The 16,826-nt window shown below is 48.9% G+C and overlaps 1 protein-coding gene and 1 long non-coding RNA gene across 5 annotated transcripts in view; one reads left to right on the top strand and one right to left on the bottom strand.

Moving 5' to 3' along the window:
* Nucleotides 1-9,102, bottom strand: part of NR3C2 (nuclear receptor subfamily 3 group C member 2) — a 214,558-nt gene extending 205,456 nt beyond the window's left edge. The window contains exons 1-2 of one of the 4 annotated variants that reach the window (XM_076337088.1): nt 8,941-9,102; nt 2,142-3,903 (exon numbers count right to left, since the gene is read on the bottom strand). In XM_076337088.1, coding sequence (XP_076193203.1) covers nt 2,142-3,901 — 1,760 coding nt within the window. In that variant the 5' untranslated portion in view covers nt 3,902-3,903; nt 8,941-9,102. Of the gene's footprint in view, nt 1-2,141; nt 3,917-6,278; nt 6,360-7,228; nt 7,284-8,940 lie in introns of those variants that run through there. The other 3 variants (XM_076337089.1, XM_076337087.1, XM_076337090.1) reach the window with 3 other exon arrangements.
* Nucleotides 9,103-12,166: 3,064 nt separating this feature from the next.
* On the top strand, nt 12,167-16,218 carry LOC143159762 (uncharacterized). Its single transcript, XR_012995219.1, has 2 exons — nt 12,167-12,396; nt 15,924-16,218. It is a non-coding gene; the product is annotated as an uncharacterized LOC143159762 (long non-coding RNA).
* The last annotated feature ends 608 nt before the right edge of the window (nt 16,219-16,826 follow it).

The following is a 16,826-nucleotide window of genomic DNA, read 5'->3' as shown; positions in this document are numbered from 1 at the left end:
CAGCTGCACCTGTTAGCATAAAGCCATTGCCGAGCAGATTAAGAGCAACTTTTAGTTAAATAATGGGGCAGAGTTAAGAGATTTGAAATGATGACACATGTCCTAATCTGAACTACAGATCAGGATGCCTGAAGTGTCACAACCCTGCAGATCTCCGTCACCTGAAGAGAATTCCACATGTGCAGTAATAGTTCTGAGCACTAAAAATTTAAGGATTTCAATCCTGCAAAGTAACAGCCACGCTCACCTGCACATCTTGCTGAGATAGCAGCTTAGAGAACAAAGACAGAAAAGTGTATCAAAGCCTGTGTCATCATCAAGCCTGAAGACACAGATTATCCATTTACCGGTCTAGAGGTAAATAGATGAGAAGACCTGCCATGGACTAATGTCTGATCAGAAGACTCCTTCAAAAGCCTTATGAGAAACTGTCATTTAAAACGCAACTATTGATGATAACCATGCTCCTACCAGCACTTCCCTGTTAATTGTGCCTGTCCCTGCAACGGATGACAACCTTGACTCAGCACAAGCAGCACTTACTCACACAAGAGCTCTCACGGCTGGCAGAAGCTACTTGCCCAAGTAACAGTGCTCAACCACAAAGGCAGTAAAATATTGGGTCTTTATTTCCAGGCAGTCCATCAGTCTTCTGGTGAACTTTTCTCACTATACAAATAACGCAATTTATGAAAATTTCATCAGGTAAAATAACTAGTAAACAGTAACTTCATCTTCCTTGATCCAAGAAAGCAATTTAAGCCAAGCCTGGATGATAACAAATATCCAGCCACGTGCAAAGTTCAGCATGAAGGTGGGATACAGCCCTTTCCAGCTGAGAAAGATATATTAAAAAGTGCATTCTTTAGAGACCATATTTGAAATGACAAAAAAACCCTGAAGTATGGCTTGCAAAATGATAAGGAGATTGTAAAGGTATTGGACAGATCTGAGAATAAAATGGAAATTTTTGAAGTCTTTTTTTCCCCTCCCCAAAAGCACCATTATTTTAGGTATTATGTTTTTCACTGCAACACTATTTTTTCAGAAATATTTAGCATCATACAAATACGGGCAACGCTACGCATCCTCTTCACCCCACTCCAAGAATAAGGCAGATGCTTCATTCACTGAGGGCAGTTGCATATCTCATGATGAAAAAAAAAGACTTGAGAAAGGTAAATGCAAATTCTGTTACCGGCTATTTCGCTGAGCTTTAGCACAAAAGCTAAAGCTTGGTGAGCCTGTCTGACACACAAAGAGGCTATGTAACTATTCTAACTCAGTCATGCTGTCAGATGTGCTTAATAACTTGTAATATTGACTATGAAACTAGATAGTTTATGAAAGTAAGTGTCCCTTATGAGACACATGAACACCTGTTCACTGAAGAAGTACATGCTTCCACGAATCAGCCAAAAAACACAAATTCAAATGACACTTGCATATTTCTCTTCCACCAAAAGTGAGGGGATCAGTTTATCCATTTATCCCTTTCAAATGCGTCAAGTTTTAACAGCCCTCCTCCTTCTGGAGGCATTTTTCTATATATACAAACCAAATGTTCCTACAGTTAAAATACAGAAATAATATGTTGCCACAGGCTTGTAAGGTTCAGTTTTTAAACTTAACCAGTTAAAGTCCGGTGCAAACTTATAACCATGCATCTTTACAAAAACGGATTCCCAACACTATCGTTTTCTTATCCTCATCTCAACATTTCATCTGAGGTACAACATATTCAAGCACCAGCTAAGAAAGAATAACCATTATAGGACACATGAGAGCAATTTTACTAAGCTCTCATTATGGGAAAAACAACATTTATAGTAGTAAGAGCTCATAAACATATTAAAGCTACACTTTCAAATCTAATAACAATGGAATATAAGATGTTCTTTTTAAATATTTAAGCCACAACTTCATTTTTATTAAAGGCAGAGTAAAATACAGCAAGAAACCAGCTAATCTAATGATAAGAATTGAAATGCGAACAAGGAATTATGCATCAGCTTGAGAAATACCACCCCAGTCCCCATTTTAATTCACACCTTGTTTGTTTAATGCAGGGGAAGAAGAAAAAAAAGAAAGGGGGGGAAAGAAAAAAAAAAAAAAAAAGAAGAAGTAATTTGCCTGCTCACCTCGACACGTTTTCTGGAATGTACTCTAGAACTGGATACCCATCACTTCTTCTGGATGCCAACTCCGAATGCGACTTCCAGGTCTCCACTAGCGTGCTGACGGGAGGGAACGAGCTCAAGTGCTGAAACGCCTGCTCTCGAGCAACCGGCCGCGACAAAGATATCGTGCCTTGGGCACCGATCCTGTAGTGAAACGACTGTCCACCTGAATTTACACCCACAATGGCAGAGGATGGTATACTGTTTTCTTGGTAATAGCTGCCATCGTCAGGCTCCTGCTTAATTCCCACAGGTAGGCCTGGATTTGGAAAACCGCTACCTTCACAACTTCCATCAAATGAAGAAACAGGTGGTCCTAAAATCCCAGAAAGAGAGTAATAGTCTTTGTCATCCATAAAAGAAAAATACGAGCCATCTGTAAATGGGAAAGGATTTACTGTTTGATTCCCTTTAAAAGAGGCACCAGAACAAGGATGCTTGGCTGACTCTTGCTTCACTGGTACTGAAAAGGGGGAATCGGAGTTTATTTTGCTGCTGTCACCAATGCACGCACTGCCGAACGAACCGTCTGGCTCGGGTTTTATGAATTGAACAAGGTTCATCTGACTGTTGTTGGAGATGGCATTCTCCATTTCCTCCACCTTAGGAAACGTGAGTTCTTGAGCACCCTTGTCTTTTGTTTCTGGACTGGGAACGGTATCTTGGCTTCTGCTAGGTCCTGCTGGCGTGCCGGAAGCCGGGAATCCTAGGGAGTTGTTTACGGGGCTACAGATGGACGATCCCACAGTGCTAACCGCTGGACTAGAACGAGTGGACCTATTGTTGGCATTGGAAGGGCTGGCAATGGAGCTCCTCGAGTTCAGGTTCGCGGGACTGGACACAGAAGATCGCATAGTGATATTATTGGGACTCGAGACGGGAGATTTCACGCTGCAATGACTGGGAGGACTAGAAATCGGTGATTTCATGCTACTTATAGGGCTAGAAAGCGGAGACCCGACGTTGCTAACGTGTGCGGGACTGTGCAACATAGACCCCCGGTTTTCAACGTTCGGCGAGCGTGACAAAGGGGTTCCCTGGCCGATGGGGCTGTGCACAGCAAAGTTCCCAAAGTTAGCAGTAGTTGAGGACACAGAGTTAACTCCAGCAGGACTACACACCGAGGAAGCCATGTTCTGAGGGCTGCAGCCCGAAGGGCTTTTCTCTTGACACACGATAGGGCTTTTGACAATAGCATGCATGGCACCACCGTTCACAGTGCTCCCAGAGTCCGACATCAAAGACCTCAAGGGCCTGCTGGCGCTGTGGAGGGGAGAAGCGCAATGGCCATTCTCCTTGTAGAGCTTCACCAGCTGCTCCACGTTCGGGTAGATCTTCCCCGGGCTCCCCTGGTTCTGCTGATCGTAGGGATAATCGGCGTCTCGTATCGAATCCATATATAAACCCATGGATTCGGCCACCGTTGCCGACAGCTCCTTTGACTCCGTTTCGGTTTTGATGTCAGAGGGCAAAAGACCAGGCTGACTGCTGTCTTGTGGCAGGCAGGGGAGTAGCTCAGGTTTTTCTTTGTTGTTTCCTTGAGCACTGCTGTTGGCAAAAGCGCCGGCAGCACAGCTTACGTTTACAATCTCCATATAGTTACTGTCATCAGTCTGCTCTCCAGCACCTATAGAAGAATACTCCACAGACTGAGAAACTTGACCCCACCGTCTCTCCATATCTAAGCCTTCTGGGTAGCTGTGGTATCCTTTTGTCTCCATAACTAGCAAAGACATATACAAAAAAGTAAAATTAATAAATGACAGGACAGTGTGACTTCCTAAGGAAATTTCCTAATTTCCTAAGGAAACAAGGGTATCTGCTCACTCTGTCTATCCTCCTCTCTGTCTGTCTGCCAGTCCTGTTTCCCTGCCCCATCCATCATCTCTCAACCATTCGCCCAATTTCAATCAAACCGAGGAAAAAGGTCTCACGGATATGGCAGCCCTATGGGTTCTGAGAGAAAACCAGTCGGCAGTTAGAAAAGACCCAAACTATTGCTCCCTGCCCTGCCCCAAAAGGAACGGCTCAGCAACGTCAGCACAACAAAAGCCCACCCTCACTGGCTGCAGCCCCGTGGCCGGTGCCAGCAGCACCGTGGGCTGCCCCTCACCCCGGGGCCTGTGAGGAAAAAAGGGAAGGGGGCAGCAAGGAAGGAGGGGAACCGGATAGGTCCTGAAAGGGGGACATGTTGGTGGGAGGCAGGACATAAACCCTATGGAAACTGCTCATCACAGCTCTGCTCCTCCAAGGATGGCTCTGCTCCTCCAAAGACCTTCCGCTGCCATGCTACAGGGACAGCAAAGCAAGGGAGGCTGGTGTCCTAAGAGGGTTTCTCTTCCTCATCCAGTGTAACACAGGATGCTTTAGAAGGAAGCAGCAGTTCTGAGGGGCTGGGCGCTGACTTGCCCCTTCACAGCTATACAAACTGCTTGTACAGGCACCTGAGGAGACACGAAGGATGGGCTGAACGGGGAGAGAAGTAGTGCAAAAGTTGAATGGGAAACGTTTCTGCCACAGAGGAAGGGGATCAGATGAGGCGGGGATGCGTGGCTATTAAATGGATCCGTAATTCTGCAAACCTCCATGGCAGCCAGCAAGAGGAATATATAAAGAAAAGTAAACCTTGCTCTAAAATAGACCCTAAAAAACCCCTCCCATCCTGCATGCCACTCTCTCGAGGCAGAGAGTAAAATGCACGGCCTAGCCTCCGTTACTCTGAAAATCACGTATAAGTAACAACAATTTTGATTTTTTTTTTTTTTTTTAAGGAATTGGCTCATAGTATCATTAGAACTGTAGAAACTCAAGTGCCAATAGTTACAATATCAATATTATGCAAATATTTTTTCCTTTAAGAATGTATTAATTTCCAATATTCACTTTTGTGTTTAATCCCTTTACTTAACACTACTTAAAAATGCTATTTTAAGCAAAACTATAAAAACAAAACAAAACAAAAAAACTTAAAATGAATGACTCAAATACTTCTTTGCCCTTACTTAGAACTATGGCCCTATGCCTACATTCCCCTCAAGCACAAATTTTATTAGAACATCATCATGTGTATGAAATCACATTCCTATAGTCTAAAATTTTCAGACAGAAGTGCCTACTTCCACATAAAGTCACTCCCAGATAATCACCTACCCCGATTTAAGTGCTGAGCAAGCCTAATTCCTAGAGAAATCAATTGCAGCTGTGAGTGACCAGCATTTCTGAAAACCAGGAAACTTAGTTAAGCCTTAAAATTAGGATGTAAGTGAATTTTAACCCTCAGAACCACTGTGTACCAGGAAATCTCAGTTACAGGCCTAACATTACACTGGTGCACGAGCTTTGTAGCGACCTCTCCCACAGCAGTAAATTTCAAACCTCATACATAATCAATAGGCGAGCATACTGCAAAACTTCAGCAAATAAAAATCTGGGTCACACAAAGGAAAAAAAAAGATAAATGAAAATGCCCTGGTCCTGCACTTCCAGAGAGAGAGGCACTGTCTGGTAAATATATCCCAGAGGATCAAAAAACAGCAGAGAGATTATTTGTGGCCTGATACAAGTTCAGTTCAAAATGACAGATATAGATTAGTAAGAATGCAGCAGCAAAGAGATTTTTTGGGAGTGCTGGATTCTATCATCTCTGAGCGCCTCGGTGGATACTAGAACCGAATAATCATCTCATGGGTTCCTGATAGCAGAAGGGTTTGGTTTTGTTCTTCTAAAAAGAACTTATTACAACTTGACTAGCATGTTTATCCATGGCGTCCACGTTTCACCTACTGCACAGACATGCCTTTTTACTAACTTTCACTAAGTGAATTTGACTGTGGACCGGATCCGCGGACCACAACAGAAGCTATGTCGTGTTACATATCGGAACTGAGACCAGCTACATCTGATATTTTGCAGAAAGCAGCTTATATTATGAGCGCAGCAGTTTCTCCAGACTCCCCCAAGAAGTACTTGGACACTGCGAGTTACGTATTTCACCCCCAAACATATCAACAAACACAGCCTTCTGCAGTACGAGTCTCTGATCAATCAGGCATGAAACCAGTTTCACAGCAACAGTCAAATAAAAAAATCAAATGGTACCTGGTATCCCTGCAACCAAAAGGTCACCTAGATACGGGAAAATCTGAAGTAAATCCAGTTTCATAAAAACTAAACCGATGGCTCAAGCGACCACCCACTTCTTACTTCTCGGTATTTGTAAACGAAATTTTCTTTAAGTTTCACTGCCTGCGAGCCGCTTCGCTGACGTAAAACTGCCCAGGGCAGTTTCACCGTCAGAGACAGGCTGGGGTTTCCCCCCCTTTCTCCAGGGCAGCGGAGCGCAGCTGGCAGCACCGGCAGGTCGCCTGGCCGCACGGGCAGGTCGGCTGCCGGCGCTGCCCCCGGCACCGCTGCCCCCGGCACCGCCGCCCGCGGATCCCTGAGCGGAGCCGGACGCGGGGCTGGTCCCCCCGTCCTCGCACACACACGCGTGTTAACAACCACGCAGGCAGCGCGCACGCTTATCTCCCCATCTGCCCTACGCTATGCGGAGCATCACCGCAGCTCCCGGGCAGAAGGCACGGCTTTGCACCCCGAACTGCCCCCCACCCCCGGCAGCTTTCCCGCAGGTACAATCCGGATTGTCACGCGTGGAGGAAGCCAGCAGTGCCCGGGAGCGAGCGAGCGAGCTCTCTCTCTCGCAGGCGTCCGCCGGGGCTCGGCCCGGAGGGGGGGGGGTATCCTGAAAGCCCAAACCCGCTTTCGGCCGAGCCCGCCTCGCCTGCTCCCCCCCGCCGCCCGGACCCCCAAGCGATGCAGAAAAGCGCTTTTTTCCGCGCAAACGCCGCTCCCCACCCCCCACGGCGGAGAGGGTCTGGGTTATCACCGTGACCCCCCCCTCCTCCGGAGGGCACGGGGGGGGGGGGGGGGGAGGGCCGGTGCCGAGCCCCGAAGTGCCCCCCCCGCCCCGACACACCCCGCCAGCCCCACCTCCCGGTGCGGGCCGGGGAGAGGAGCGGCGCCCCCCGCCCCGCCGCCCCCCGCGTCACCTGTTGCGGCGGGGCGCGTCCCCGAGCCCCCGCCGGCACGGAGGGCGGCACAGAGGGCGGCGCGGAGCAGGGTGGCGCGGAGCGGCGGGGCGGGCGGCGCTCACCCCCCTCCCCCGCCTGCCTGCCTGCCTGCTCGCCCGCCCGAGGCGCGCTGCGCCGCGCCGCCCGGTGACACGGAGCGGCACCCGGGAGGGGACGGGAAAAGGTGCCAAGTCCTTTAAAAACATGTCACATGCCCAGATAAAGTTCAAGTTTACGTCCCGCCCGCCGCCCGCCCTCATTGGCGGGCGGGACGCGGAGCGCCGCGCGGCTGGGGCCAGGCGGCCGCCCCATTGGCTGGGGAGCGCCGTCAGTCACCCGCCGGGCGACATGACTGATACAAAGTTGCTGCGACACAGGCTGGAAAACGCATCTCCTTAAAGCCGCAGGGGCCGCCGCGGCCGCGGAGCCCCGCGCAGCCCCCGGGCGCAAGCCCCGCCGGGGAGGCGGGGGCCCCCACCTGCCGCTCCGCCCGGAGGCGCCCGCGGGGAAGGGTCGCGGGGCATCAGGCCGGGGCCCTCCGCGGGCAGGTGAGGTGCGCGGGGCGCGGCCGCCCCCGCCCGGTGCCCGCGCCGCGCCGGCGGCAGGGCCGCGCATCGCCTCTCCGCCGGCCCGGGATTTCCGCCTTTCAGCGGCGCATGAATATGCACGGTACCGATGCAGCGGTGATTTAACCGAAAAATTAAAAAAAAGGGGGGGAAAAAAAAAACCCCAGAGCGGAGCGGCGGCGGCGGAGCGCGGGAGGTTTCAAGGACTCGTCCTCCGCTCTCCGCCGGGCTGGCTCCGCTCCGCGGCCGCCGCGCATCCCGCCGGGCGCCCCCGCCCGCTGCCTCCCCCCACCCAGGGGCAGCGAGAGGGGCCGCCGGGACGGTCACCGGCTCCGGGGCGCTACCGCCCCCACCCCCCGGTGGCCCCCCGCTGCCCGCGTCCCGGCTGCAGGAATACCCTTTTCCCAGGGAAGCAAAAAAAAAAAGACGCCGACCAAACTTTCAGGCGATGCGCTCCCAACTCGCTCCGTAAATAACGCCCCCAGCCCCCGGCGAGCGGCCGGCAGCCGCTGACGCACGCTCCCAAACGGCCCCGGCCCCCGCCGAGCCCCGCTCCCGGCCCCGACCCGACCCCCAGGTGCGCCCCCGGCCCGGCGGGGACAGCTCCGCGGCCCCGCAGGGTGCCCTGGGAGCGGGGCGGGGGACTGAGCCCGTCGAGGAGCGGCAGCGCCGTGCACCGCGCTGGGGCACCGCGCACCTTCCCCCAAAATCGCCCCCTCCGCGCACGCACGCACGCACACAAACGCACAGATCCGCGTATGCTCCGGGGAGCGGGGTTTGTATTCAATAGTCACAGCGAAAGCGCAAACATCCCCAGGATTTTGGGTGTCACGTGCCCCTCTCATTTTCATATTGTGCCAAATATCGACCCGCACCCGCCCGGCCCCGCCGGGCACGGGCCGAGGCGGCGGCGCGACCCGCGGAGCGGCCGCCGCGCTTCCCCGCGGCGCGGGCGCGGGCGCTGCCGAGCAATGGACGCGTCCTTCCCGCGAAGTTTTCACTGATGGGGACGGGACCGGCCGTGACCTGGATACGCCGGCTGGTGCGACGGACACCCGCCCGGCCCCCGCCGCCCGCCCCTCGGCCCCCCGCTGCCCCCCGCGCAAGAGTCCGCGCTGCACTCACCTCCCCTACGACATGGTGGCGCGGCGGGAGGAGGCACGGCCCCCGGCTACTGCCAGCAAACCATCCGAGAGCCCGCACCGCCACCAAAAAAAAAAAAGAAAAAGAATGAAAAAGTACGCGGAGGAAACGCCGGGAGCGGGGCCGGGCAGCGGGCAGGGCGCTGCTGGCGGCGGCGGCGGGAGGGGGCTGCGGCGGCGGCGGCGGCAGGCGGCGGCGGGGTGCCCGGGGCTCGGCTCGGCTCGGCGCGGCGCGGCGCGGCGCGGCTCGGCGCGGCTGGGCGGACAGCTCCCACCATGGACGCCTAGGTGGGTGGGTGTTCCCGCGGGTCACACCCTCGCCCGCCGGCGGAGGGGAGCGGGGGGTGGATCCAGCACCGGCGGGGGGGGGGGGGCGGTTAGGATTGGGGAGGGGGGGAGAGAAGGGGGGGCGGGGGAGGGAGGGAGAAAGAGAGACACCCTCCAAAAAAAAAAAAAACCCAAACCCGAAAAAAAAAACTTATGTCATTCCAGGTAAAACTCCCATCTGCGCCACCAAGGAAGAGGAGGGAGGAGAGTGGCGAGGGTGTAAACTTTTTCCTCCCCCCCCGCCCCCCCTGGTGCCGCCCGGCCCCTCGCAGCGCCCGGCGGCCGAGCCGCCCCCGCCGCCCCCTCCCGCGCCGCCCGCCCCGGCGGCTCCCGGCGGCTCCCGGCGGCGCGGCGCCGCGGGGTTTCTCACGCACGGAACCCGCCGCCGCCGCCGCGGCGGTTCCTGGTTCGCGGAGCCGCCGGAGGAAGGGAAGGAGGGCGGGCGGCAGGGAGGCAGGGCGGGCGGCGGGGGAGGAGTGTCTCCCCGCGCCCTTCCCCAGGCGGAGCGTCTCTCCCGGCCCTGGCGGCGGCGGCGGAGCGCCCCTCCCGCCCCCGAGCACCCCGCTCGGCCCCCCGGGCGGGCTGCGGGGATCGTGGCGCCCCTGGACGGGATTTCGGGAGGAGGCTGCGCCCCCCGCGCTGAGCCTGCGCCTTCCTTCGCCCCTTCCCCGCTCCTGCCAGAGGCGGGGAGCCGGGCCCCTCTCTGCCCCCCGGCCTGCCCTCGCCGTCCCGGGGTAACGCCGGGGAGGGGGCGCGTCCCCGCGGCACTCGGGCGGCTGCGGTGGAGCAAACCCATCCCGATGTCAGACATTAGGGGGAAAAAAAAAATCGGCGCTCACATCGATACTGGTTTTAAATTAATGTTTCACTTGTGGCTAAGATCTTTTAAAACTGATTATTTTTAAGTTCGGGGCATTAAATGTCTCTTCATTTAAACATCTTAAGGAAAAAAATTAGGCATTGGAGGAAGGAAAAAGCTGGCCCTATTTTAATACCCTCAATGAAGTCTTTAAACATGTGAAAGGGCGGCTCACAGGGAATATTACCTGTGCCGAAGCCTCTGTAGGATCGGGGCCTTGCGAAAGGCGAATATTGTATCAGCTGTTGTTTGCATCCGTCAAAGTTTGCGGGTAACTTGATAAATGTTAAACAGGGAAGCATAAAGTGCTGGTAAGGACAGACTTGGAGATAACGGCGCATTCAATAGCTTAATTTCACAATTAGTTTGCTATATTATTGGAAGCAAATCATATTTCACTGTGCCTACACTAGTGCTCTATTTTTAGCCATAATGTAGCTAAAAAGGAGGAACCCACTGAGATGTATTATAACATCAAATGTGAACAATTCTGTTACCTCTCTTTTTACTCATTTCATGTCATACATCTGGCTTGGAATACAGCTAATTTATTAATTGAGCAGAGCTACCGCGGGTGGGTTGGAGGCTATAATTCCAAGGCGGAGGAAAGTTCCACGCAACTCTGCGAGTAACCTCGCAAATCACAGTCATGCAAAAAGCTCCCAAGCACGTTGGCTGCTGGTCTATCAATAACTGCCGTACTGAGCACAACTATTTTATGTTAATTTATAGTAACGGTGTATTTGGCTGATTGGTTGCACTTCTTTTGTCTTACTCTTCCTGCTATTCTTTTTTTTGCAGGGCAAAGGTGTAAGTGAAAAAGGCATCTGAAATGCTTGGAGGTAGCCTCAGTCTTTGTGTTGCATCATCTTTTTTTTTCTAAGAACAAAAAGGAGAGAGAAAATAAAATTGAGGGAATATATCTATCTTCTGTCTTAATACCAAATGTTTGATTCCCCCCCCCCATTGTGTTACATACAGAGATGGCTGCTGGAAGAATAAAGCACCTTTCCCAGTACATGCAAGATGCTCACAGATTTTCCAGAAATTCAGTAGAAACCTCATTTGTTTTCTGCTTGTGGCTCACAGGAGCACTTAGCTTTTTAGTGGTTGACACTATATCTATTTTTAGCAGCATTTTAACAGCTGTCACTAACAACTAAGATCTCATCTTGAACGGGGAAGGGAAATTATCTATTTTATTTAAAAAATCAAGCTACATAATCGTCAGATTATAGAACGCAATTTGGATCTTTATCTGCGAAGAGAAAAGGCTATCTTTTCTCATTATGCCAATTCCGTGGAAAAAAAGGACCTATAGTGGGCTTGATAAAATAACGAATGGGCTTTGCAAGGTTTGGAAATAAGGCCATTCAAAGGCATACAAGTATATATATAGCACATTTCAAATTCCGTTAAAAGTGGTCCTGTTACTGTCTTCTGCAGCTGTGTCGCGATGGGGGAAACCGCAAAGAGTCGAGTCGTAGTTTTCCAAGTAGGTCAAGAGGAGCAGCGCGGACACCTCCGATGAGCAATTCTCTTCCCTCACATTAGATTTTATAAGAGGTTAACTCATGTCAGACACATGACACTGAAAGCAGCAGACAGACAAGTGTAAGCCACTCTGTAGCAGATGTCATCTCTGTTCCTAAAGATAGCGGTAAATTTGCTATGGATAATGCATTACAAAACAAGCTAATGCTGAAACTCGGCAAGTGTCAAATTTTACCTCCTCCCATGCTTGGTAAAGCGAGCGCATTGGTATTAGGGGCTGCAGCAGCAGCGATGTAGTGTAAAAGCAGCCTACTGTACTGTCTTACTTAGAGGTCATGTGCCCTATTTTGAGAACTGAACCAAAGCGGATGAAGTTTTGAGTTGGTTCCAACTAAGGCAGCTGGGCATTTCCCACTTCTCTCCAGCTCCAGCCCAGGAAAACAGGCGATCACATGGTCACATATATTATTCCTTTACCTGATATTATTCACCATAGATTTAATTTTTATGCCGTTTGGCTCATTTGCTGTTTGATTATTTGAGATTTATAGCTGATCGGGAGGAGCTGCATTTCGGGAAGACACTGGAAAACCATTGGTGATGACAGATGAGAGTTTACTTTCCTTGTCCAACAGGTGTGAGTCTTCCAAGAGAGGAGTCCAGAGTCTCCTCCGACTCACCAGTTAATTGTGTTAAAGCTAATTTCCTGAGCCATGCCGAAAGTCTTCAGAATTCTTTACAAGCCCTGGGAAAATATAAGTAAGCATGTTTTCTATATGGTATGCTTATGTTCTCTGAGATATCAATATTTTGTCTATTTAGTCTAATTTTGAACAATTTTGTTTTCTAATTATAGATAAATCTTTTAGCTGAGCCACAGAACATGTTCCCTTTTAACCTGGATTCTTTCTTGTCTGTCTTTTTTCTTCTTCTTTTTTTAATGCTCCTTAATGGCCCATGTTATAACTGTGGTTGAACCACATCTAAGTATAGTACAATTGCATTTCTAATGCACATTGGCATTAGCAACCACTTGCTTGTGTAAAAGGCCAAGACATGCATTTGAAAACACAGATTTCCAATATGTTTAAGATCACAGTTTTTATTGACGATTAGCACCGATAGTTTCATCCAGTTCAAAATGAAAACGTCTCACAAAGAATTACTTGTTGTGAGTAATAGGTCTCATTGACAATGGTAGGGCAAACGAAGCACAAGGAATAACACATAGGCAGTACTTTGTGTTTTTTGTAGCTTTAATATTGCCGTATCTATTTACGTTGTTTATAGTCAACTTCTCTCTTGTTTACTACTTGCACTATTACTTGTAAGAAAATGTAATTTGTAAAAAACCGGAACATTAAAAACATTGTCATCGCCACAGAATGCAGACTGATCTCAATATTAATGAATTCCAAACAATAAAAGGTAGTGGCAGCTAATTGTATCTTAATATTTATCGACTACCTACTGGCATTTTTACAGTATCAAATGGTAACTCATACTGTAATCTGATTAAAATTTTGTAGTAGCCGTAATAGCACTGCACCTATGCCAAAAATCCAGACATAGTGTTTAACAGCAGTAAAAATAAGAGAGCAAAGAACACCCTCCAGCACTGAATAAACATAGCAAATGCAAATTGGAGGAAATTATTTAATCACTCTATAGGCTAGTTAATTTTGATGATTATTCACAGTTCTAGCAGCAATACTTAGTGTGGAACAAGTTAGTACCAAAATTGTTATGACACCAAGGTCATAAGTAGAATTTGAAACTTGCTGTATAGAGGAAATTACCTTCCTGATTGAATGAAGGCACAGCTTTAAAGCTCCTACAGCAAAAGGAGAATTCTTATGTAATTTTCCAGATTCTTCTGTAATCCTGAAATTACCTGCTCTCAGATATTATGCAACGAGAGACGGTTTGGTATTAACCTGCATGATCATGTTCATTTTGAGACTTGAAAGACCTTTGTTTTCTAAATTTTTAAAAATCTATTTCCTGGAAAAGAGAGATTTCTGATGGGCTCTCCCCGAAGCGTACAGTGAAGAAGAGACTGAATAGAGCGATGCTATGAAGCCGAGTTAAGAGACTGCTCAAGAAAAGTGTTAATTTAACATGTACCAAGACAGAAAAGGAAAAAAATCTATTGATTTTGGTGGAAGTTGCACTGCTTTCCTAAATAGGTGTAGCCTGTTGATTTTTTTCATATATTAAATACCGCTTCCTAGGTAGGCTATGGTCCAGCTCGAGGAGCTCATTCAATGTGCCACCTTGGCCCAAGCTGGGCAGTTGATCTTGCACGACACGGAGAGTTGGTCCTTGTTGGATGCGTGTTGATTTACAAAGATTTGGTTAAGAAAGGAATATATTTGCCACAAGGAACCATAAGCGGGTGTTCTGAGAAAGTGTCCTGACTTTGAAGATGAAGGTCACACCAGAATTTGTCTGGCCTAGACTAAATATCTGGTAACCAAAGGTCATGCATTCCAAAATTTTCCCACTGTGCTCACTGATGCTTGCCCCACAAGCCAGGAGCGACAGAAATTTTGACACATTGGATGGGTTTGTCCCTAATGGCCCCAAACATATGCAAATAAACAGAGTGATTCACAGGTGAGAGTAGATAACCTTACCAACCCGGTTGCCTGGCTATGGTTTGTTCTCTTTTGGTGTGAGCGTAAGTGACAGTCGCTCAGCTTGGTTTCCAAAAACGATGCTGTCAGTGTATCAGTGCTTGTACAATCCTGGCGCCTGCAGCATCCAAGTACCACGCTGACATATTTCTTCCGAGCTCTGGAAAGAAGAGAAGCATTATTGCCATTTTATAGGCAGGGAGTGGAGGAACAAAGAGATTGCAGGATTTATCTCAGGTCCCCTAAGAAGGCTATGACAAAGCTCGGTACTTCCCAAATCCCAGCTCGCTGCCTTTCATCACAGGACCAGATTTCCTTTCCAGCCGTTGCTTTCCCAAGATTGCTGCGTGAGCATGAATGACGTATAGTTAAAACACATTCGGTTGTTGTCTGGGGAAGGAAAATGCGCCGTGGTCTGTTTGAGTGTATTCATTATTGACATGAATTTAGAAAACCCATATTGTCGGGGCTTTTTACCGTATGGATTAGCAGCAGCTGCTAAAGATTGACGTTACCTTGCCTGCTCGAGCCTGGTCAGGAGAGTCACATTCCATGAACGTGCAAGAATTTCTGGCATGAATTCTTGTACATGCACATTTACATTTTGGCTTCTGTGCATGCTGTTCATGCGCTCACCACTTTGAACTCTGCTTTTCATGAGTGTTGTGGTTTAACCCGGCAGGCAGCTAAGCACCACACAGCCGTTCGCTCACTCCCCCCCAGTGGGATGGGGGAGAGAATAAAAAAAAAAAGGTAAAACTCATGGGTTGAGATAAAGACAATTTAATAGGACAGAAAAGAAAGGGAAAATAATGATAAAAGAATACACAAAACAAGTGATGCACAATGCAATTGCTCACCACCCGCTGACCGATGCCCAGCCAGTTCCCGAGCAGCGGACCCCCGGCCAGCTTTTCCCCAGTTTATATACTGGGCATGACGTCATATGGTGTGGAATATCCCTTTGGTCAGTTGGGGTCAGCTGTCCTGGCTGTGCCCCCTCCCAGCTTCTTGTGCACCCCCAGCCTGCTCGCTGGTGGGGTGGGGTGAGAAGCAGGAAAAGGCTTTTACCCTATGTAAGCACTGCTCAGCAGTAACTAAAACGTGTACTATCGACATTATTCTCATAGTAAACCCAAAACACAGCACTGTACCAGCTACTAGAAAGAAAATTAACTCTATCCCAGCCAAAACCAGGACAATGAGTAATTCCAACAACAAAATCCATTCCTTCATATATACGTGGAAAGCAAACAGAAAAGAGGCAGGAACATGTCCAAATGAAAGTAATTTCAAATGTCTTGTCTTTATTTATTTACATTGCATTCCATTCTCAGCTCTGGCTAGTCAGTCACAGAGTAGAAATTATGTACCCCTCTCAAGATTTCTAAAGGAAGATCAGCCAGAACTCAAAGGAAATCTTGTTTAAGAGGCAAAGTTTGTCCAGGGCAGGAATGATAGAGGGTTTAGCAAACAAGACTTTCTCCCAACATGGTTCAGTTATGTCCGCTATGCGTGACTTAAAATTGAAAGACTAGGCCTATCAGCAGTCTTTTTTGTTCAACAGCTGCAGAGAAGACATGACTACTCCTAAATGTAAGATGAGGTACTGATCTTTTTAATCTGGTTCCTTTGGTTCTGTTCTAGGGAAAAGACACCTGTCGCCACGATGCTGGTCCTGCAGATGAGCTTCACTTTTCAAGTCCTGAGCATTACTCTTTTCCGTAAGAGGAATGCATAAGAATAGTGAAAGGAAGCACAGGATTGTTTAAAGAACTAGAGATGCTGGGCTGGATTTGCAGTATTTATACTACTTTTATATTAATTGTAACAATAGTGATTGTAACATGTAACATGATTTACACTGTCCGAAGAGAAAGAATTAGACCTTCTTTTACTGGGAATCATAAACAAATGAATAAATAAACGAGGCAGTACACTCCGTGTGTGCATTTTTATTTCCGAGCTTATACTGAAGGGTGCTAGTCCTAAGCAGGTGCTTCCTTGTAAACCCATTGTGGAGAGCTAATGAGTCCTGGGGACTGTCGCTCCTTGTTGATCGTCAGTGGGCGTAGATGCAGTATATGTAAAGGTCTATGACTCACTGAGCTTGCTAAGGTGAAACCAGAAGAGAGTAGATAATTGCACCATTATAAAAAGAATTATCACGGTTTGATTACAGAAAGAGAATCTGGTGCTGTGACTCTTGGGAACTAAAATAGGGGATGGGACCAAAAGTGAGGAGTTTATGTCAAGGAATGGCAAAGTGTCCCCTTTAATTGATCCATTTTAATCAAACGTGCCAAAAGGATGATTTCTAGGACTGAAGGCATAATGGGTCAAAACAGCCTAAGGTACTTCCCCGTGCCAGTTCTGATTAAAATAAAAAAGAAGACTAATCAAAAAGACAAATTGATATGGGCAAGAAATTTCTGAATCCAGAGATTAGTGGAATACTTCATAAAACAGATGACGCAACCTCCTGCCTTATGTACGAAAAAGATACCTAGTTCAAAATTGCCCCATCTAGTTTGATAATCTGTAAACTGA

This window comes from Aptenodytes patagonicus, chromosome 4, assembly GCF_965638725.1.
Source record: "Aptenodytes patagonicus chromosome 4, bAptPat1.pri.cur, whole genome shotgun sequence".
Taxonomy (NCBI): Eukaryota; Metazoa; Chordata; class Aves; order Sphenisciformes; family Spheniscidae; genus Aptenodytes; species Aptenodytes patagonicus.
This window is presented reverse-complemented; position numbering and strand designations above follow the sequence as displayed.